Below are 24,881 nucleotides of genomic sequence, written 5' to 3' on the forward strand. Positions count from 1 at the left end.
AAATATATGTAAAAATTCGATTCTACGGTTTGGTCCGGATCGCACGGTTATGGTACGTTTTTACTAAAGAACCAGTACCATACCGTAATAGTAAAAAAATTCGGATCGGTTCAATTCAGTTATAAAAACTTTCGGTTTTTTCGGTTCTGGTATTTTTGGTACGGTTATTTGGTTCAGGTGAGAATCACCTAGATCCATTCTCAGCCCTATTTACAGGGTTGTTTTCTCATATTCATAAATATACACGTTTTACGGGGATATTTTCTTATATTGATAATTATACCACTTTTACAAGGTTGTTTTCGTATATTAAATTATTAGCACTATTATGGGGTTTTTTCTCAAATTCATAAATATACACGTTTTATGAGGTTATTTTCTTATATTGATAAATATACCACTTTACGTCATTCTCTCATATTAAATTATTACCATTATTATGGTGTTGTTTTCTCAAATTCATAAATATACATGTTTTATGGGGTTATTTTCTTATATCGACAAATATACCGTTTTTACGGGGTTGTTTTCTCATATTATAAAATTAACCCATTTAAGGGGTTGTTTTCTCATAATCTAAAATTAAACCAGTTAAGGGGTTATTTTCTCATACTCACAAATATAATAAAATTACGGGGTTATTTTCTCTTATTGATAAATATACCCGTATTACGTGTTGTTTTCTCATATTAAAAAATTTACCCCTTCTACGAGGCTGTTTTCTCAAACTTACAATTACACTACTTTTAGGAGGTTGTCTTCTCAGATTCAGAAATATACACGTTTTACGGAGTTATTCTCTTATATTGATAAATATACCCCTTTTACGGGGTCGTTTTCTCATATTATAAAAATAACCAATTTAAGGGGTTGTTTTCTCGTACTCACAAATATACCAAATTTACGGGGTTATTTTCTCCAATTGGTAAATATCCCTGTATAACGATGTTGTTTTCTCATATTAAAAATTTACCCCTTCTACGAGGTAGTTTTCTTACACTCGCAATTACACTACTTTTACGAGGTTGTTTTCTCAAATTCATAAATGTACACATTTTACGAGGTTGTTATCTTATATTGATAAATATACTACTTTTACGGGTCGTTTTCTCATTTTAAATTATTATCACTATTATGAGGTTCTTTTGTCAGATTCATCAATTTACACGTTTTACGGTGTTATTTTATTATATCGACAAATATATCCCTTTTATGCGGTCATTTTCTCATATTCTAAAATTAACCATTTAAGGGGTTGTTTTAACAATACTAACAAATATACCAAAATTACTGAGTTATTTTGTCTGATTGATATATATCCCCGTATTACAGGGTTGGTCTCTAATATTTATAACTATACCCCTCTTACGGGGTTATTTTCTCATATTAAAAAATTCACCCATTCTACGAGGCTGTTTTCTCATAATCGCAATTACACTACTTTTATGGGGTTATTTTCTCATATTCATAAATAAACACGTTCTACGGGATTATTTTCTTATATTGATTAATATACCACTTTTACAGTGTTGTTTTCTCATATTAAATTACTAGCACTATTACGGGGTCATTTTCTCATATTATAAAATTAACCAATTTAAGGGGTTGTTTTCTCATACTCACAAATATACCAAAATTACAGTGTTATTTTCTTCGATTGATAAATATCCTCGTATTATGGGGTTGTTTTCTCATATTAAAAAGTTTACCCCATCTACGAGGCTGTTTTCTCAGACTCGCAATTATACTAATTTTATGGGGTTGTTTTCTCGGATTCATAAACATACACGTTTTACGGAGTTTTTTCTTATATTGATAAATAAACCACTTTTATAGGGTCGTCTTCTCATATTATAAAATTAACCCATTTAAGTTGTTATATTCTCTTACTCATAAATATACAAAATTACGGGGTTATTTTCTCTGGTTGATAAATATCCATGTATTACGGGGTTATTTTCTCATATTAAGAAATTTATCCCTTCTACGAGGCTGTTTTCTAAGACTCGTAATTACACTACTTTTATGGAGTTGTTTTCTCAGATTCATAAATATACACGTTTTATGGGGTTATTTTGTTATATTGATAAATAAAGCAGTTTTATGGGGTCGCTTTCTCATATTATAAAATTAACCCATTTAGGTGGTTCTTTTCTCATACTCACATATATACAAAAATTACGGGATTATTTTATCCAATTGATAAATATCCCCGTATTACGGGGTTGTTTTCTCATATTAAAAAATTTACCCCTTTTACGAGGCTGTTTTCTCAGACTCGCAATTACACTACTTTTACGAGGTAGTTTTCTCAAGTTCATAATTATTAAATTTTTTACGGAGTTATTTTCTTATGTTGACTAATATATCACTTTTACAGGGTCGTTTTCTCATATTAAATTATTAGCACTATTACGGGGTTATTTTCTCAGATTCATAAATATACACGTTTTACGGGGTTATTTTCTTATATTGATAGATAAACCAATTTTATGGGATCGTTTTCTCATATTAAATTATTAGCACTATTATGGGGTTGTTTTGTCAAATTCATAAATATACATGTTTTACGGGGTTATTTTCTTATATCGACAAATATACCCCTTTTAGGGGTTGTTTTCTCATATTCTAAAATTAATCCATTTAAGAGATTGGTTTCTCATACTCAAAAACATACCAAACTCACGGGGTTATTTTCTCCGATTGATAAATATCACTGTATTTCGAGGTTGTTTTCTAATATTTATAAATATACCCCTCTTACGGGGTTGTTTTCTCATATTAAAAAATTCACCCCGTCTACGAGGCTGTTTTCTCAGACTCAAAATTACACTACTGTTAGGGGATTGTTTTCTCAGATTCATAAATATACACGTTTTACGGGGTTATTTTCTTATATTGATAAATACACCAATTTTATGGGGTCATTTTATCATATTAAATTATTAGCATTATTATGGGGTTGTTTTGTCAAATTCATATATATACACGTTTTACAGGGTTATTTCTTATATCGACAAATGTACCCCTTTTATGTGGTTGTTTTCTCATATTATAAAATTAACCCATTTAAGGGGTTGTTTTCTCATACTCACAAATATACCAAAAATTATGGGGTTATTTTCTCTGATTGATAAAGATCTCCGTATTACGGGGGCTTTTTCTCATATTAAAAAATTTACCCCTTCTATGAGGCTATTTTCTCAAACTCGCAATTACACTACTTTTACGGGGTTGGTTTCTCAAATTCATAAATATACACATTTTACGGGGTTATTTTCTTATATTGATAAATATAATATTGAAAGATATACCCCTCTTACGGGGTTGTTTTCTAATATTGACAAATATACCCCTCTCGCAGGGTTGTTTTCTCTTGTTGATAAATATACCACCTTTTTAGGGTTGTTCTCTCATGTTGAAAGATATACCCCTCTTACGGGGTTGTTTTCTAATATTGACTAATATACTCCTCTTACAGGGGTTGCTTTGTGATACTGACAAATATACCCCTATTACGGGGTTGTCTTCTCGTATTAAAAAATATACCACTTTTTTGGGGTTATTTTCTAATGTTGAAAGATATACTGCTCTTACGGGGTTGTTTTCTAATATTGACAAACATACCCCTCTTACGGGGTTGTTTTCTAATATTGATAAATATACCCCTATTACGGGGTTGTTTTCTCATATTGACAAATATATCCCTCTTACAGGGTTATTTTCTAACATTGATAAATATACCCCTGATACGGGGTTGTTTTCTAGTATTGACAAATATAACACTTTTCTGGGGTTGTTTTCTCATGTTGAAAAATATACCCCACTTACGAGGTTATTTTCTAATATTGATAAATATACCCCTCTTACAGAGTTGTTTTCTAATATTGACAAATATACCCCATTTACAGGGTTGTTTTCTCGTATTAAAAAATATATCACTTTTTTGGAGTTATTTTCTCATGTTGAAAGATATATGGGTGAATTTTAGAGTATGAGAAAATAACCCCGTAAAAGGGGTGTATTTGTCGATAATAGAAAATAACCCCGTAAAATGTGTAAACTTTTGAATTTGACAAAACAACTCCATAATAGTGCTAATAATTTAATATGAGAAAATGACCCTGTAATACGGGGATATTTATCAATCAGAGAAAATAACCCGGTAATTTTTGTGTATTTGTGAGTATGAGAAAACAACAAATTAAATGGGCTAATTTTATAATATGAGGACAGATCCCCGTAAATGGGGTATATTTATCGATATAAGAAAATAACCCTATAAAACGTGTATATTTATGAATTTGAGAAAACAACCCCACAATAATGCTTATAATTTAATATGAGAAAACGACCGTGTAAAAGTGGTATATTTATCAATATAAGAAAATAACCCCGTAAAACGTGTATATTTATGAATATGAGAAAACAACCCCGTAAAGGTAGTGTAATTACGAGTCTGAGAAAACAGCCTCGTAGAAGGCGTAAATTTTTAATATGAGAAAACAACCACGTAATATGGGGATATTTATCAATCGGAGAAATTAACCCCGTAATTTTGGAATGTTTGTGAGTATGAGAAAACAATCCCGTAAAAGGGATATATTTGTCGATATAAGAAAATAACCTCGTAAAACGTGTATATTTATAAATTTGAGAAAACAACCCCATAATAGTGCTAATAATTTAATAAGAGAAAATGACCCCATAAAAGTGGTATATTTATCAATATAAGAAAATAATGTCATAAAACGTGTATATTATGAATCTGAGAAAACAACCCCATAAAAGTAGTGTAATTGCGAGTCCGAGAAAACAGCCTCGTAGAAGGGGTAAATTTTTTAATATGAGCAAAGAACCCCGTAAGAGATATTTATAAATATTAGAAAAGAACCCCGTAACGGGGGGATATTTATCAATCGGAGAAAATAACCCACATAATATTGGTATATTTGTGAGTATAGAAAAACAACCCCTTAAATGGGTTAATTTTAAAGTATAAGAAAACAACCCCGTAAAAGGGGTATATTTATCGATATGAGAAACTAACCCCGTAAAACGTGTAAATTTATGAATTTGACTAAATAACCCCACAATAGTGCTAATAATTTAATATGAGAAAATGACCCCATTATACGGTGATATTTATCAATCGGAGAAAATAACCCCGTAATTTTGGTATATTTGTGAGTATGAGAAAATAATTCGGTAAAATGTGTAACTTTTTGAATTTTCAAAACAGCCCTATAATAGTGCTAATAATTTAATATGAGAAAACAACCTGTAAAAGTGATATATTTATCGACATAAGAAAGTAAACCCATAAAACGTGTATATTTATGAATCTTAGAAAACAACCCCGTAAAATTAGTGTAATTGCGAGTCAGAGAAAACAGCCTCGTAGAAGGGGTAAATTTTTTAATATGAGAAAACAACACTGTAATACGGAGATATTTATCAATCGTAGGAAATAACCCCGTAATTTTGGTATATTTATGAGTTTGAGAAAACAACACCATAAACGGGTTAATTTTACAATATGAGAAAACAACTCCGTAAAACTGGTACATTTGTCAATATAAGAAAATAACCCTGTAAAATGTGTATATTTATGAATTTGAGAAAACAACCCCATAATAGTGCTAAATTTTTTAATATGAGAAAACAACCCTGTAATACGAGGATATTTATCTTTCGGAGAAAATAACCCGATAATTTTGGTTAATTTTATAAGATGAGAAAACAACCCCATAAAAGGGGTATATTTGTCGATATAACAAAATAACCCCGTAAAGCGTGTATATTTATGAATATGACAAAACAACCCCATGATAGTGCTAATAATTTAAAAAGAGAAAACAACCCCGTAAAAGTGGTATATTTAACCATATAAGAAATTAACCCCATAAAACGTGTAAATTTATGAATCTGAGCAAACAACCCCGTAAAAAATTAGTGTAATTGCGAGTGTGAGAAAATAGCCTTGTAGAAGGGGCAGATTTTTTAATATGAGAAAACAACCCCGTAATATAAAGATATTTATCAATCGTAGAAAATAACCCCGTAAAAGGAGTATATTTGTCGATACAATAAAATAACCTCGTAAAACGTGTAAATTTATGAATTTGACTAAACAACCCCATAATAGTGCTAATAATTTAATTTGAGAAAACGACCCCGTAAAAATGGTTTGTTTATCAATATAAGAATATAACCCAGTAAAACGTGTATATTTATGGATATAAGAAAACAATCCCGTAAAAGTAGTGCAATTACGAGTCTGAAAAAACAGCCTTGTAGAACGGGTAAATTTTTTAATATGAGAAAATAACCCCGTAATATGGGGATATTTAGCAATCAAAGAAAATAACCTAGGAGTTTTGCTAGATTTGTGAGTATGAGAAAACAACCCCTTAAATGGGTTAATTTTATAATATGAGAAAACAACCCAGTAAAGTGGTATATTTATAAATATAAAAAATAATCTCGTAAAACATGTATATTTATGAATCTGAGAAAACAACCCCGTAAAAGTAATATAAGTGCGAGTCTGAGAAAACAACCTAGTATAAGGGGTAAATCTTTTCATATGAGAAAACAACCCCATAATAGTGCTAATAATTTAATATGAGAAAATGACCCCGTAAAAGTGGTATATTTACCAATATAAGAAAATAACGCCGGAAAATGGGTATATTTATGAATATGAGAAAACAACCCCGTAAAAGTAGTGTAATTGCGAGTTTTAGAAAACAGCCTCGTAGTGGGGGATTATGGAACAAAAAATAAATCCACTTGGTTTCCAACTTGGTACAACCCAAAGTCATTATTCTCTTTGGTTTGCTCAACCAAAACATTACTCTGAGGGTCTACAAGAAGATAAAAAAATAAGAAACTGTATCAAGAATTATGTAAAAAACAATACAAAAATATCTTCTGGTGTTGAGGGAATTGCATGTATAGAGATTCAAAAAAGAATTGATGTGATTCAAGTAATAATATATATGGGATTCACAAAATTATCAATAGAAAGTAAACCTAAACGAATCGAGGAATTACAGATAAATGTACAAAAAGAACTAAATTGTGTGAACCGAAAACTCAATATTTCTATTACAAGAATTTCAAACTCTTATGGGCACCCTAATATTCTTGCAGAATTTATAGCCGGGCAATTAAAGAATAGAGTTTCATTTCGCAAAGCAATGAAAAAAGCTATTGAATTAACTGAACAGGCGGATACAAAAGGAATTCAAGTACAAATTGCGGGGCGTCTTGACGGAAAAGAAATTGCACGCGTCGAGTGGATTAGAGAGGGTAGGGTTCCTCTATAAACCATTCGGGCTAAAATTGATTATTGTTCATATACAGTTAGAACAATTTATGGGGTATTAGGCATAAAAATTTGGACATTTCTAGACAAAAAATAATAAACCCTTACTTGACTTGTCTTTACATTCTATCTATTGATAAAACAAAAATGACAAACTCTTTGATTCTTTTTTTTATTATTATTAAAAAAAAGAATCAATTCGAATTATATTTCTATAGGGTTGAATAAAATAAAAAATTCGATTGATAATTTGATATAATTGCTATGCTTAGTGTGTGACTCATTGGTTTTTTAGGTTCGGGATTAAAAAAAAGGACTGACTCATACTATGAACTAATAAGTATAAATATAAAACTAATAACCAAATACAACTAATAACCAACTCATCGCTTTACATTATCTAGATCCAAGGAAAGATTCAAGATATGATATATTGCTCATATTTTTATTTATTATTGGAGCAATTAAAATCCTTTTTGCATAAATAAAACAAAAAACAAAAGAAAAACCAATCTGATTTGATTAAGAGTTGTAAATCAAAATAAAAATTATGCGGATAAATGGAAGGGTGAAAGAAAGAGAGAAAAAAATATCAATGATCTATGATTCCGATATGTAAGGTCTATGAATCATCAGATAAAGGCTAATGTACTAAAGCATCAATACCAATTGATCTATAATGAAATTAATTCATTCATAAAAAAAATCAAGAGCCTCGAGCCAATAAAGACTGAGAAGATTGACTCAAGAACAAATCAAATTAGGGGCTCCATTGTAAAATTAAGACCTAACCATTAATGGAGAAGCGATGGGAACAACGAAACCTGTAAATATATAAGATTTTATTGAAAACAAATCTTAATGATTTATTGGGAGGATAGCGAAAGGAACCAAAAGACAATCCATTTATTCTGAAGGATTGTGGATTAGCTCTACAAAACAAATAAAATAAATATTGAAAGAGTGAATATTCGCCCGCGAAATTTTTTATATTATTGGATTTCTAAATTTTAGCAATCTGATATCATAATTATATATATATATATATATATATATATATATATATACCAATTTCTATTTCTATTCTAATAATCTAATAAAATAGAAAATAATCTAATAAATAGATTAGAAATAGATTAGATTAAGTAAATAAATTAAGTGAAATCTTAAAGAATCCCATGATTTAGTATATTATTCATCAAACACATATAAATACATTTCATTCGCGAGGAGCTAGATGAGAAGAAATTCTCATGTCCGGTTCTGTAGTAGAGATGGAATTGAGAAATAACCATCAACTATAACCCAAAAAGAACCCGATTCCGTAAATAACATAGAGGAAGAATGAAAGGAATAGCTTTTCGAGGTAATCGTATTTGTTTCGGCAAATATGCACTTCAGGCACTTGAACCCCCTTGGATTACATCTAGACAAATAGAAGCGGGACGACGGGCAATGACACGAAATGCACGCCGCGGTGGAAAAATATGGGTACGCATATTTCCCGACAAACCAGTTACATTAAGACCTACGGAAACACGTATGGGTTCGGGGAAAGGATCTCCTGAATATTGGGGTAAATTTTTTTAATATGAGAAAACAACCCCGTAATACGGGGATATTTATCAATTGAAGAAAATAACCCCGTAATTTTGGTATATTTGTGTGTATGAGAAAACAACCCCTTAAATGAGTTAATTTTATAATATGAGAAAACAACACCGTAAAAGGGGTATATTTGTCGATACAAGAAAATAATCCCGTAAAACGTGTAAATTTATGAATTTGACAAAACAACTCTATAATAGTGCTAATAATTTAATATGAGAAAACGACCCTGTAAAACTGGTGCATTTATCGATATCAGAAAACAACCTCATAAAACATGTATATATATATGAATCTAAGAAAATAACCCCGTAAAAGTAGTGTAATTGTGAGTCTGAGAAAACATCCTCGTAGAAGGGGTAAATTTTTTAGTATGAGAAAACAACCTCGTAATATGGGGATATTTATCAATCGGAGAAAATAACCCCGTAATTTTGGTTTATTTGTAAGTATAAGAAAACAACCCCGTAAAAGGCGTATATTTGTCGATATAAGAAAATAGTCCCGTAAAACGTGTAAATTTATGAATTTGACAAAACATCCCCATAGTAGTGCTAATAATTTAATATGAGAAAATGACCATGTAAAAGTGGTATATTTATCAATATAAGAACATAACCCTGTATAACGGGTATATTTATTAATCTAAGAAAATAACCCCGTAAAAGTAGGGTAATTGCTAGTCTGAGAAAACAGGCTTGTAGAAGGGGTAAATTTATTAATATGAGAGAACAAAATGGTAATACGGGGATATTTAACAATCGGAGAAAATAAACCCGTAAATTTGATATATTTGTAAGTATGAGAAAACAACCCCGTAAAAGGAGTATATTTGTCGATATAAGAAAATAACCCTGTAAAACGTGTAAATTTATGAATTTGATAAAACAACCCCACAATAGTGCTAATAATTTAATATGAGAAAACGACCCCGTAAAAGTGCTATACTTATCAATATAAGAAAGTAACCCCGTAAAACGGGTATATTTATGAATCTGAGAAAACAACCCCGTAAAAGTAGTGTAATTGCGAGTTTGAGAAAACAGCCTCGTACAAGGGGTAAATTTTTTAATATGAGAAAACAACCCCGTAATATAGCGATATTTATCAATCGGAGAAAATAACCCCGTAATTTTAGTATATTTGTGAGTATACGAAAACAACTCCTTAAATGGGTTAATTTCATAATATGAGAAAACAACCCAGTAAAAGGGGTATAGTTGGTGATATAAAAAATAACCCCGTAAACGTGTAAATTTATGAATTTGACAAAACAACTCTATAATAGTGCTAATAATTTAATATGAGAAAACGACTCCGTAAAAGCGGTATATTTATCGATATAAGAAAATAACCCCGTAAAACGTGTATATTTATGAATATGAGAAAATAACCCCGTAAAAGTAGTGTATTTGCGAGTCTGAGAAAACATCCTCGTAGGAGGGGTAAATTTTTTAATATGAGAAAACAACCCCGTAATATGGGGATATTTATCAATCGGAGTAAATAACCTCGTAATTTTGGTATATTTATGAGTATGAGAAAACAACCCCGTAAAAGGGGTATATTTGTCGATGTAAGAAAATAACCCAGTAAACGTGTAAACTTATGAATTTGATAAAACAACCCCATAATAGTGCTAATAACTTTGTATGAGAAAACGACCCCATAAAAGTGTTATATTTATCAATATAAGAAAATAGCCACGTAAAACGTGTATATTTATGAATCTGATAAAACAACCCCGTAAAAGTAGTGTAATTGTGAGTCTGAGAAAACAGCCTTGTAGAAGGGTTAAATTTTTTAATATGAGAAAACAATCCCGTAATACGACGATATTTATAAATCAGAGAAGATAACCCCGTAATTTTGGTATATTTATAAGTATGAGAAAATAACCCCTTAAAAATGGGTTAATTTTATAATATGAGAAAACAACCCCATAAAAGGAGTATATTTGTCGATATGAAAATAATCCGGTAAAATGTGTATATTTATGAATTTTACAAAACAACACCATAATAGTGCTAATATTTTAATATGAGAAAACGATCCTATAAAAGCGTGATATCTATCAATATAAGAAAATAACCCTGTAAAACGTGCATATTTATGAATCTGAGAAAACAACCCAGTTAAAGTAGTGTAATTGCGAGTCCGAGAAAATAGCTTCGTAGAAGGGGTAAATTTTTTTAATATGAGAAAACAACCCCGTAATGCGGGGATATTTATCAATCAGAGAAAATAACCCCATAATTTGGTATATTTGTGAGTATGAGAAAACAAACCCTTAAATGGGTTAATTTTATAATATTAGAAAACAACACCGAAAAAGGGGTATATTTGTCGGTGTAAGAAATTAACCCTGTAAAACCTGTAAATTTATGAACTTGACAAAAGAACCCCATAATAATGCTAATAATTTAATTTGAGAAAACGACCCCGTAAAATCGGTATATTTGTGGATATAAGAAACTAACCCCGTAAAATGTGTATATTTATGAATATGAAAAAACAACCCCTTAAAAGTAGTGTAATTACGAGTCTGAGAAAACAACTCCGTAATAGTGCTAATAATTTAATATGAGAAAATCATCTCGTAAAAGTGGTATATTTATCAATATAAGAAAATAACACCGTAAAACATGTATATTTATGAATCTGAGAAAATAATCCCGTAAAAGTAGCGTAATTGCGAGTATGAGAAAACAACATCATAGAAAGGGTAAATTTTTTAATATGGGAGAACAACACCGTAATTCGAGGAAATTTGTCAATCGGAGACAATATCCCCGTAATTTTGGTATATTTGTGAGTATGAGAAAACAACTCCTTAAATGTGTTAATTTTATAATATGAGGTTGCCAAAGCTGTGAGTTAAAGTCATATATCGGTTATGCACGTGTCATGTATAAATTTTTGATTTGCTATTGTGATTATTTTATTGCAAGTTTAATTATTAATTTAATTATTATTCATATGTATTATGCTTTTTAATTACTATTTATGTATGTTCTTCCTTTATCATTGATTTTATCATTGCATGATGACTCGGGATAGGACGGCAGTAGAACATAAGAGTTTGATGAGTGTTCCGATATAAATCCGAGAGTGATGGGAAAGGGTAAATAGGTAAATTTAAAAAGAAAAGATTAGGACTTGCCCTGGTCGAGCATCGCTCTCTGGGCTTAGTAGAGTGTGGTTGCCGGAGTAAAGGTCCCTGGTCGAGCATTGCTCTCTGGGCGTCGGCTTATTTGGAAACCTAAGTGATCAGACTAGAGGTAAGGTCCCTGGTCAAGCTTCGCTCTCTAGGCGCCAGTCTTATTGGAATAAGAGAGCCGAAAGGCTAAGGCTGATAGCGAACATTAAGTGACCGGACTGGAGTTAATGACCCTAGTCGAGCTTCGCTCTTCGGGCGCCAGTTCTGTTGAAATGAGATTAGTCAAGATGCTAGAGTTAAGGTTAGTCGAGATGTCAGTATTGAGATTGATCGTGATGTTAGTGCTGGGATTAGAGTTCTACTGAAGTACTCCGTCCCGTTGTGTGTGAAAATTATTTTATTCAAGCATGGCATGACACGTTTAATTTTTGCATGACTTAGTATTTATTTCAAATTAAATAAATGTATTATTGAAGTGTTTGCAACTGTTTTTAGATATATGATTTTAACTCACTCTCGAGACTGACAGTCTCAATTTTACTGTTTTTCATATCCATGACTGTTAGTCTTCCCGCGACCCTTATCTAGTAACCCGACTCCTTCATCATCGGGTGGTGTATTTGATTTGGTATGTTAATTTGTAAAATCTTAGATTCTCCGCAGTAGAAATAGTAGGCGTATCAATTGTAATTTTCTGTAGTTTTGGGCCTCGCCTAATTCTTCTGGCAGACCAAATTAATTATGTAAGATTTAACAGTTAAGATAAATTATGGGATCAGTAAAATGAGATGAGATTTAATAGAGTTAGTGAGTGTCAGGCTTACTACAGGATTCGGTAGCCTTACGCCTACCCATTCCCTAGTGCTGGTCACGGGCCCCGTAATTTTGGTATATTTGTGAGTATGAGAAAACAACCCCTTAAATGGGTTAATTTTATAATACGAGAAAACAACCCCGTAAAAGGGGTATATTTGTCGATATAAGAAAATAACCCCGTAATTTTGGTATATTTGTGAGTATGAGAAAACAACCCCATAAAAGGGTATATTTGTCGATATAAGAAAGTAACCCGGTAAAACGTGTAAGTTTATGAATTTTATAAAACAACAACATAATAGTGCTAATAATTTTATATGAGAAAACGATCCTGTAAAAGTGGTATATCTATCAATATAAGAAAGTAACCCCGTAAAAGTAGTGTAATTGCGAGTCTAACAAAACAGCCTCGTAGAAGTGGTAAATTTTTTAATATGAGAAAACAACCTCGTAATACGGGGATATTTATCAATCTCGAAGAAAATAACCCTGTAATTATGGTATATTTGTGAGTATGAGAAAATAAACCCTTAAATGGGTTAATTTTATACAATGAGAAAACAACCTCATAAAAGGGGTATATTTGTCGATATAAGAAAAATAACCCCGTAAAATGTGTAGATTTATGAATTTGACAAAACAACTCAATAATAGTGCTAATAATTTAATATGAGAAAACGATCCCGTACAATCGATATATATTTATCGATATAAGAAAATAACCCCGTAAAACGTGTATAATTATGAGTCTGAGAAACCAAACTCGTAATAGTGCTAAAACGTTAATATGAGAAAATGATCCCGTAAAAGTGGTATATTTATCAATATAAGAAAATAACCACGTAAAACGTGTATATTTATAAATATGAGAAGACAACCCGGTAAAAGTAGTATATTTATCAATATAAGAAAGTAAGCCCATAAAACGTGTATATTTATGAATAAGAGAAGACAACCCCATAAAAGTAGCGTAATTGCGAGTCTGAGAAAACAGCCTCGTAGAAGGGTAAATTTTTTAGTATGAGAAAACAACCCCGTAAAAGGAGTATATTTGTCGATATAAGAAAATAACCCCATAAAATGTGTAAATTTATGAATGAACGGGTTGTCGAAGCCCTTCAAAATAAATTACTGATTTTCTTAAACTAATTTGTAGAAAAAGTGAAACCAGGTCGAATCCCAAGAGAACCAATGTGAATAGCTTCTCAAAGTAAAATAAAAGGGGGGTTTTTGAATGTTTGAATCAAAATTATAAATAGGCAGAAAATAATGAAGGCTGAATATTAAAGTAAATAAAAATCAATCTTAACAAATTTCCAATTCAAGAGTGCTAATTCCATCCAATTGTAATCATGATCATAGGCTAAAATATCAATTCTTCTATTCAAGTACTTAGTCTACTTATTCGAAAAAGTCACAACAAGTGTAATTCTCCTAATATAATTGACTCGAACCCAACATCCAAATCAAAACTTACCATTAGTCAACTGGGCACAATAGCGTTCCATATCAACTTAATGATAGCATTAAGAATAATGAGAATGACTAAACCAACATTAATTTAATTGAGATAACTGTAATTGAAATAACCTTGTTCCTTTATTTCCTTAGAGCCTATCATGCAAGCTATGTAATTCGAATAAGCCGTAATCACACACACATGAGCCAGCTCCTTGCTACTTGTTCAATCGGTCATGACAATTACGGATCACAAACTCAAAGTTTAGCAATAGAAAAATCAATATCAAAGTTGAGTCGTCAGTTCAATCAATATCAATAATTCATAAATAATAAGAACAAGAAATAAAGAATACTTGAATTAAAGAAGAATTCTGTTAAGCACAAAGCCTCACAAAATCACAATTGGAATTTATTCACTCTTGAATTAGAAACTAAAAACTTAGCCACTCATGGTGGAGTAAGAATTCACAAGAATTGTAGAGAGTAGAAGAAGAATAAGAATATGAATATGAATAATTTAGCTCAAAGTATCTAGCCGTCCTTATATAGGAAGTAAAACACTAAACCCTAATAGTAGAATCCTTATAAAAAAAAGAAATATGCTTCCTATTTAATCTTATCCCTATAAGGAAGGATAAGATTAAGAGTGATCTAAATAAATTAAAACCCTAAATACATGGAAGAAAGTTTTATTAATCTAACACTTCCAAAAATAAAGGAAATTAACTAGGGATAGGTCCACCATAAATTAATCTTTGAAAATTTCGAAGCTCTCTTTCACATCTTTTAGCAGCTCATGGGACGCAAGGCGTGGTCACGCCTTGTTGACAGTAGTTTTCTGCACAGATTTCTGCACTTCCACCAAAAGACTTTGTTTTTGACAAAATGATGACTTAAAACATGTCTTTAGGCTGGATTTTGCTCCATCCTTGATATTTCATCACCTAAGTCAGAATAAACATAATTTCCATAATTAAGTACATTATTCAACTAAATCGCAAAGGAATTAAACACAATAAATATAACTATTTTTGACCTATCAAATTCCCCCACACCTATTTTATGCTTGTCCTCAAGCATACCTCAATTCAACATACCAATTCTCCTTTTAACCTTCCTTTCATCTCTTTTAATCTCCTCAAATACCAAACAAATTAAACATACATTAATGAGTTCAATAATAATGACAATCAAGAGATTAGCACTCATAGGATAAATTTTATAAAAGAACAGGTATCTTAATAATTCATCAAAATCAAAGCAACGAGACTTAACACCTTCACATGGTTTCACTCAATACTCTCAAAGTGTTTAGGGTGCATTTACTCTCGGAATCAAAACAAAGCATGTTATTACCATAAGCTTGCTAATGAATCAAGTCTCCACCACTACACATGAATTAGATGCAAAAATCAAAGGGACTTTACAAGGGTTGTAATGGGGCTTAGGAAAGGGTGTGATAAAGGAAGAGCTGAGATGTTTCATAATCAAGACAAAAAGATTAGATTCTTGCATGATAACTTATGCCACATCCATGAAACATACTACAAAAACTTTGAGATTTATTCCCACATTTTATATTAGCATTAAAAATCTTAGAGAAATAACATGTAATAATTCAATTCAATATATTTGATGAATACTTCTCCAATTATCCTCTTTCATGAAAGGAATAAATATCAACTTTCTTTTCTCACTTTTTTTTTTCCTCTTTTTTTTTTCCTGTTTTGTCTCTTCTTCTTGTTTTTTTTTTTGTTGTTTCATTTGTACCATGCAACACTTTCCTTCTTGTCTTCACAAGGATAGAAAAATAGAGGCAGCAAACGAAAGGTTTTGGGTTAAACAACATATGTTAAAAATAAAAAAGAAAATAGAAAATAGCCTCAAAGTGGCTAACTAAAAAGGAAATCAACACGGTAGGTATTTTAAGAGTCTAAGAACAGGTTAATCCTAATTGCCCTTATCATATTAAAGCATCAATCCAAAAATGTGGTCTCAATATGAATTCAGAAGCAAGTTCTAGAATAATCATACTAGTTTGATAACACTCAATAAAAAAAATAATTAGAGCAAAATATAATGAACTGCTCTTTAGCTCAAAAGCTCACTTGAATGTTTACATTTGTATCAAGTCTTGTGCATTTTTCAATCAATAAACTAATGAGATACATTCGGATAGTTTTAAAGAAACACTAATCATGCTTATCCCCTTTCATGCATTGAAATTCAAACCAAAAATGTATTTCTAACTTACATGGTATTCCAGGTTATCAAAATAAAACTCAAGGTTGCAAAAGAAGAATTAGAACATATGAATTAAAGCATACCTAATTATAAGCATAAAAAAAATATTTTTAAAAAGAAAAGGAAATCATATAATTATCATATTCCTCCCCCACACCTAAACTATACATTGTCCTCAATATATCAAAAAGAAAATGGCTCATAAAAGAAATGAAAAGAAATATGAAACTCCCCTGATTTGCGAGCAATTCGAACTGAAAAGTGAGTGGTGATGGTGGGAAAGGAGGTAGAACCGTCCAGTGAAAATAGAAAGTTTTGGTGATGGCTGCTGCAAAAGAAAATAAAACGTTGGTGGCTATGGCAAAATAAAACGTTCTCTTTTCTTTTCTCTCTCTCTCTCTCTTTTTTTTTTTAACCACAGAAATAATAATAATAATAATAATAATAATAAAAATTAAAAATTAAAAATTAAATAATAATATAAAAATTAAATAATAATAAAAAATAAAAAATTAATTAAATTAAATAAATTAAATAAAAATAATAAAAAATAAAAAGAAGAGTGGTTTGAAGTAAGGCGTGGTCACGCCTTGTAAGATGCTGACGAATTTTTGGTGCGTTTTCAAAACAAAACAGAGCGGCTTGGAACAAGGCGTGGTCACGCCTTGTAAGAAGCGAGTCAGAATTTTTAGTGCGGTTTATCAAAACAAAACAGAAGGCTTGGAACAAGGCGTGGTCACGCCTTGTAAGAAGCGAGCTTCACGTAATTTTTAGTGCGTTTTCAAAACAAAGCGAGCTTGGAACAAGGCGTGGTCACGCCTTGTAAGAAGTGAGCTTCTGTAATTTTTTGGTGCAGTCTTTTTTTTTTTTTTTAGAGAACAGGAGATGTTTGGGAACAAGGCGTGGTCACGCCTTATAGAAATTAGTCTCCTGCCAGAGAAAAGAAAAAAGAAAAAATAATTTTTTTTTTTATAAAAGAAATTAAAAACTAAAAACTAAAAACAAAATAAACTAAGTGAAAGAAAAAAAAATAATAATAAAAAATAAAGCAAGTATTTGGGTTGCCTCCCAATAGCGCAATTGTTTAACGTCGTTATGCTCGACGAAATGATATAATATTTGAGTCATCCGAATAAGTGGGGTGATCCGATGGAAAACTAATGAGACATAAAGCAATTTCACCCTCATAGAAGATCTTCAATCTATGACCATTCAGTTTGAAAATTTTATCCGAATCCAAGCTTCTAATTTCCACTTCTAAATTAGATTGTGCATCTAATTCTTGCTCATCACTAACATTTTCTTTTGCAAATACTTCCTGCACAATTGGATTAATTACATCAATATAGCAAAGATAATGTAAATTATTAGGATATTTCATTGCATTAAAAATATTAAATTTAACAATCTCTCCATCAAACTCTACGGAGAGAGTACCCTCATCTACATTAATTTTTGTCTTAGCAGTTTTCATGAATGGTCGTCCTAATAAAATCGAAACTGATTTTAATGAGGAATTACCATCCATTTCCAAAATGTAAAAGTCGACAGGAAACATGAGCTTATTAACCTGCACCAAAACATCTTCAACAACTCCAAGGGGATGAATATAAGAATGATCAGCTAATTGAATCATTACACCAGTCTTTTGCAAGTTATTTAGTTTCAATTCTTGATAGATAGAAAATGGCATGACATTAATGGAAGCTCCTAAATCTAACATGACACGCTCAATTTTCGTATTACCAATAACACAAGGTAATGAAAACATACCTAGATCCTTGCATTTTTGGGGCATATTTTTTTGCAAGATGGCCGACACATTCTTACTTACCACCACTTTCTTCTTTTCCTTCATCCTTCTTTTGTTTGTGCATAATTCCTTCAAGAACTTTGCATATTTAGGAATTTTCTTGATAGCATCCAATAATGAGATATTTATCTCCACCTTTCTAAATGTATCCAAGATCTCCTTTTCTTGCTCATCTTCTTTTGGCTTAGCTAATCTGCTAGGAAAAGGAGGTAATGGAGTGTGAGATGAAAGAGATAGAGGAGGATTGAGTTTTACCCCACGTGATGCTTTAGAGGAAACTTCTTTTTCTTCCTTTTCCTTGCTCGGTTCACTTTTTTTAAGTAGAATCGACCCTGAAGGAATCTCCTTTCCACTTCTAAGAAAAATTGCACTAACATTCTCCTTTGGATTTATCTCTGGTTGTGAAGGTAGTTTTCTAGAATTTTGAGCCTCTAATTTACTAACCGACGTAGCCAGTTGAGTAATTTGATTGCCTAAACTCTGAATGCTTGACCTTGTTTCCTGTTGAAATTGAAGAGCATTGTTAGCAAGATTTTGAACAATATCTTCCAAAGACATACCTGAATTTGAAGCTTGAGGTTGTCTATTGAAATTCTGGAAAGGATACTTTTGTTGTCCTCCTTGGTTCCCATAGCTCAAATTCGGGTGATCTCTCCATCTAGGATTGTAATGATTAGAAAAGGGGTCATACTTCCTTTGAGATTGACCAGTAAATCCGCTTAGAGCGTTAGCTTCTTGTATGGAGTCTTGTTGTAATGTTGAACACATATCGGTGGGATGTCCTTGCAACGAACATATTCCACAGACTTTTGCCATTTGTAATTGCCCTACAGCCATTTGACGAACCAAAGCAGTTAAATCAGAAATTTGATTTTCAAGATTTTTAGTGCTTACCTCATTAACTCGCCTTGTAGCTTCATCAGCCCTTGTACTAAATTGCTGAGAATTTTCGGCCATGTTTGAAATTAATTGCTTGGCTTCTTCAGGCATCTTATCTACCAAAGCTCCACCACTTGCTGCATCAATCATGCTCCTATCCATTGGCAATAATCCTTCATAGAAATATTAGATTAGGAGTTGCGGAGAGATTTGATGATGTGGGCATTTAGCACACAGTTGCTTGAACCTTTCCCAATATTCATACAACGTTTCTCCAGTGAACTGTGTTATGCCACAAATTTCTTTTTTGATGTTGGCAGCTCTTGTTGCAGGGAAGAACTTATCTAAGAACAATCTTTTCATCTCATTCCATGTTATTATTGAACCGGAGGGTGGATAATAGAGCCAATCTTTTGCTTTATCCTTCAAAGAAAATGGAAAAGCTCTAAGATTTATTTGCTCTTCGGTCACACCATGTGAGTTCATTCCGGAGCATACAATATGGAATTCTTTCAAGTGTTTATGAGGATCTTCACCTGCACATCCATGAAAAGAAGGGAGTAAGTGAATTAAACCATATTTTAATTCAAAATTTACTGCAATATTAGGAAATGTAATGCATAAAGGTAAATCCGGTGCAGCTAGCTCTTTGAGAGTTCTGTTCGCCATGTTTTCTGTAACTTCTTGAAAAATAGATGTGTCGCCAATAGCTATGTCTATTTCCTCTATGAGATAATTTTTTCTTTGCTTAGTCTCATTTCTTAATTGGCGCGCTGTCTTCTCAATTTCAAGATTAAACTGCAAATCAATATCTTGAGAAGAACGAGTCATAAATAAATAAATTAATCAATGAGAAACTAAAATAGGTTCCCCGGCAACGGCGCTAAATTTGAACGGGTTGTCGAAGCCCTTCAAAATAAATTACTGATTTTCTTAAACTAATTTGTAGAAAAAGTGAAACTAGGTCGAATCCCAAGAGAACCAATGTGAATAGCTTCTCAAAGTAAAATAAAAAGGGGGTTTTTGAATGTTTGAATCAAAATTATAAATAGGCAGAAAATAATGAAGGCTGAATATTAAAGTAAATAAAAATCAATCTTAACAAATTTCCAATTCAAGAGTGCTAATTCCATCCAATTGTAATCATGATCATAGGCTAAAATATCAATTCTTCTATTCAAGTACTTAGTCTACTTATTCGAAAAAGCCGCAACAAGTGTAATTCTCCTAATATAATTGACTCAAACCCAACATCCAAATCAAAACTTACCATTAGTCAACTGGGCACGATAGCGTTCCATATCAACTTAATGATAGCATTAAGAATAATGAGAATGACTAAACCAACATTAATTTAATTGAGATAACTGCAATTGAGAAAACCTTGTTCCTTTATTTCCCTAGAGCCTATCATGCAAGCTATGTAATTCGAATAAGCCGTAATCACACACACATGAGCCAGCTCCTTGCTACTTGTGTCAATCGTTCATGACAATTACAGATCACAAACTCAAAGTTTAGCAATAGAAAAATCAATATCAAAGTTGAGTCGTCAGTTCAATCAATATCAATAATTCATAAATAATAAGAACAAGAAATAAAGAATACTTGAATTAAAGAAGAATTCACAAGAATTGTAGAGAGTAGAAGAAGAATAAGAATATGAATATGAATAATTTAGCTCAAAGTATCTAGCCGTCCTTATATAGGAAGTAAAACCCTAAACCCTAATAGTAGAATCCTTATAAAAAAGAAATATGCTTCCTATTTAATCTTATCCCTATAAGGAAGGATAAGATTAAGAGTGATCTAAATAAATTAAAACCCTAAATACATGGAAGAAAGTTCTATTAATCTAACACTTCCAAAAATAAAGGAAATTAACTAGGGATAGGTCCACCATAAATTAATCTCTGAAAATTTCGAAGCTCTCTTTCACATCTTTTAGCAGCTCATGGGACGCAAGGCGTGGTCACGACTTGTTGACAGTAGTTTTCTGCACAGATTTCTGCACTTCCTCCAAAAGACTTTGTTTTTGACAAAATGATGACTTAAAACATGTCTTTAGGCTGGATTTTGCTCCATCCTTGATATTTCATCACCTAAGTCAGAATAAACATAATTTCCATAATTAAGTACATTATTCAACTAAATCATGAAAGGAATTAAACACAATAAATATAACTATTTTTGACCTATCAAATTCCCCCACACCTATTTTATGCTTGTCCTCAAGCATACCTCAATTCAACATACCAATTCTCCTTTTAACCTTCCTTTCATCTCTTTTAATCTCCTCAAATACCAAACAAATTAAACATACATTAATGAGTTCAATAATAATGACAATCAAGAGATTAGCACTCATAGGATAAATTTTATAAAAGAACAGGTATCTTAATAATTCATCAAAATCAAAGCAACGAGACTTAACACCCTCATATGGTTTCACTCAATACTCTCAAAGTGTTTAGGGTGCATTTACTCTCGGAATCAAAACAAAGCATGTTATTACCATAAGCTTGCTAATGAATCAAATCTCCACCACTACACATGAATTAGATGCAAAAATCAAAGGGACTTTACAAGGGTTGTAATGGGGCTTAGGAAAGGGTGTGATAAAGGAAGAGCTGAGATGTTTCATAATCAAGACAAAAAGATTAGATTCTTGCATGATAACTTATGCCACATCCATGAAACATACTACAAAAACTTTGAGATTTATTCCCACATTTTATATTAGCACTAAAAATCTTGGAGAAATAACATGTAATAATTCAATTCAATATATTTGATGAATACTTCTCCAATTATCCTCTTTCATGAAAGGAATAAATATCAACTTTCTTTTCTCACTTTTTTTTTCTTTCCCTCTCTTTTTTTTCTTGTTTTGTCTCTTCTTCTTTCTTTCTTTGTTGTTGTTTCATTTGTACCATGCAACACGTCCCTTCTTGTCTTGACAAGGATAGAAAAATAGAGACAGCAAACGAAAGGTCTTGGGTTAAACAACATGTGTTAAAAATAAAAAAGAAAATGGAAAATAGCCTCAAAGTGGCTAACTAAAAAGGAAATCAACACGGTAGGTATTTTAAGAGTCTAAGAACAGGTTAATCCTAATTGCCCTTATCATATTAAAGCATCAATCCAAAAATGTGGTCTCAATATGAATTCAGAAGCAAGTTCTAGAATAATCATACTAGTTTGATAACACTCAATAAAAAAAATAATTAGAGCAAAATATAATGAACTGCTCTTTAGCTCAAAAGCTCACTTGAATGTTTACATTTGTATCAAGTCTTGTGCATTTTTCAATCAATAAACTAATGAGATACCTTCAGATAGTTTTAAAGAAACACTAATCATGCTTATCCCCTTTCATGCATTGAAATTCAAACCAAAAATGTATTTCTAACTTACATGGTATTCCAGGTTATCAAAATAAAACTCAAGGTTGCAAAAGAAGAATTAGAACATATGAATTAAAGCATACCTAATTATAAGCATAAAAAAAATATTTTTAAAAAGAAAAGGAAATCATGTAATTATCATATTCCTCCCCCACACCTAAACTATACATTGTCCTCAATGTATCAAAAAGAAAATGGCTCACAAAAGAAATGAAAAGAAATATGAAACTCCCCTGATTTGCGAGCAATTCGGACTGAAAAGTGAGTGGTGATGGTGGGAAAGGAGGTAGAACCGTCCAGTGAAAATAGAAAGTTTTGGTGATGGCTGCTGCAAAAGAAAATAAAACGTTGGTGGCTATGGCAAAATAAAACGTTCTCTTTTCTTTTTTCTCTCTCTCTCTCTTTTTTTAACCACAAAAATAATAATAATAATAATAATAAAAAAAATTAAAAATTAAAAAAAAAAAATTAAATAGTAATAAAAAAATTAAAAAATTAATTAAATTAAATAAAAAAAAAAAAAAAAAAAAAGAGTGGTTTGAAGTAAGGCGTGGTCACGCCTTGTAAGATGCGAGCTTCTGTAATTTTTTGGTGCAGTTTTTCAAAACAAAACAGAAGATGACTTGGAACAAGGCGTGGTCACGCCTGTAAGCGAGCTTCACGTAATTTTTAGTGCAGTTTTCAAAACAAAGCGGAAGACGACTTGGAACAAGGCGTGGTCACGCCTTGTAAGAAGTGAGCTTCTGTAATTTTTTGGTGCAGTCTTTTTTTTTTTTAGAGAACAGGAGATGTTTGGGAACAAGGCGTGGTCACGCCTTATAGAAATTAGTCTCCTGCCAGAAAAAAGAAAAAAGAAAATATAATTTTTTTTATTAAAGAAAATATAAACGTATAAATTTATGAATTTGATAAAACAACTCCATAATAGTGCTAATTATTTAATATGAGAAAATAACCCCGTAAAGTGGTATATTTATCGATATCAAAAAATCACCCCGTAATATGGGGATATTTATCAATTGGAGAAAATAACCTCGTAATTTTGGTATATTTGTGAGTATGGGAAAAGAACCCCTTAAATGGATTAACTTTAGAGTATGAGAAAACAATCCCGTAAAAGGAGTATATTTGTGGATTTAAGAAAATAGCCCTGTAATATGTTTATATTTATGAATTTGACAAAACAACCCCAAAATAGTGCTAGTAATTTAATATAAGAAAACGACCGATTAAAAGTGGTATATTTATTGATATAAGAAAATAACCTCATAAAACGTGTATATCTATGAATATGAGAAAACAACCCTGTAAAATTAGTATAGGTTCTAGTATGAGAAAATAGCCTCATAGAAGAGGTAAATTTTCTAATATGAGAAAACAACCCTCGTAATACGGGGATATTCGTCAATCGGAGAAAATAATCCTGTAAGTTTGATATATTTGTGAGTATGAGAAAACAACCCCATAAATGGGTTAATTTTGTAATATGAGAAAACAATCCCGTAAAAGCGGTATATTTGTCGATATAAGAAAATAACCGTAAAACGTGTAAATTTATGAATTTGACAAAACAACCCATAGTACTGCTAATAATGTAATATGAAAAAATTACCCTGTAAAAGTGGTATATTTATCGATATAAGAAAATAACCCCGTAAAACCTGTATGTTTATGAATATTAGAAAATAATCCCGTAAAAGTAGTGTAATTACTAGTCTGAGAAAAGAGCCTCATAGAAGGGGTAAATTTTTTAATATGTGAAAACAACCCCGTAATACGGGGGTATTTATCAATCAGAGAAAATAACCGCGTAATTTTGGTATATTTGTGAGTATGAGAAAACAACCCCTTAAATGGGTTAATTTTATAATATGACAAAACAACCCCGTAAAAGGGGTATATTTTTCGATATAAGAAAATAACCCTGTAAAACGTGTAAATTTATGAATTTGACAAAACAACCCCATAATAGTGCTAGTAATTTAATATAAGAAAATAACCCCGTAAAACGTTTATATCTATAAATATGAGAAAACAAACCCGTAAAAGCAGTGTAGGTGCTAGTCTGAGAAAACTGCCTCATGGAAGAGGTAAATTTTTTAATATGAGAAAACAACCCCCGTAATACGGGGATATTCGTCAATCGGAGAAAATAATCCT

The 24,881-nt window shown here is 31.4% G+C and overlaps 1 protein-coding gene and 1 non-coding gene across 2 annotated transcripts; one reads left to right on the forward strand and one right to left on the reverse strand.

The window, feature by feature from the left end:
* Window positions 1-17,715: 17,715 nt before the first annotated feature.
* On the reverse strand, window positions 17,716-19,476 carry LOC125369859. The gene is made up of 3 exons (XM_048373130.1): window positions 18,571-19,476; window positions 18,028-18,192; window positions 17,716-17,940 (listed from the first exon to the last, which is right to left on the reverse strand). Exons 1-3 carry the CDS (start codon window positions 19,474-19,476, stop codon window positions 17,716-17,718), a joined length of 1,296 nt encoding a protein of 431 aa, XP_048229087.1.
* Window positions 19,477-19,522: 46 nt separating this feature from the next.
* Window positions 19,523-19,629, forward strand: LOC112536933. The gene has a single exon (XR_003080850.1). It is a non-coding gene; the product is annotated as a small nucleolar RNA R71 (small nucleolar RNA).
* Window positions 19,630-24,881: the final 5,252 nt, after the last annotated feature.

The sequence above is a fragment of the Ricinus communis genome, chromosome 4 (genome assembly GCF_019578655.1).
Source record: "Ricinus communis isolate WT05 ecotype wild-type chromosome 4, ASM1957865v1, whole genome shotgun sequence".
Taxonomy (NCBI): domain Eukaryota; kingdom Viridiplantae; phylum Streptophyta; class Magnoliopsida; order Malpighiales; family Euphorbiaceae; genus Ricinus; species Ricinus communis.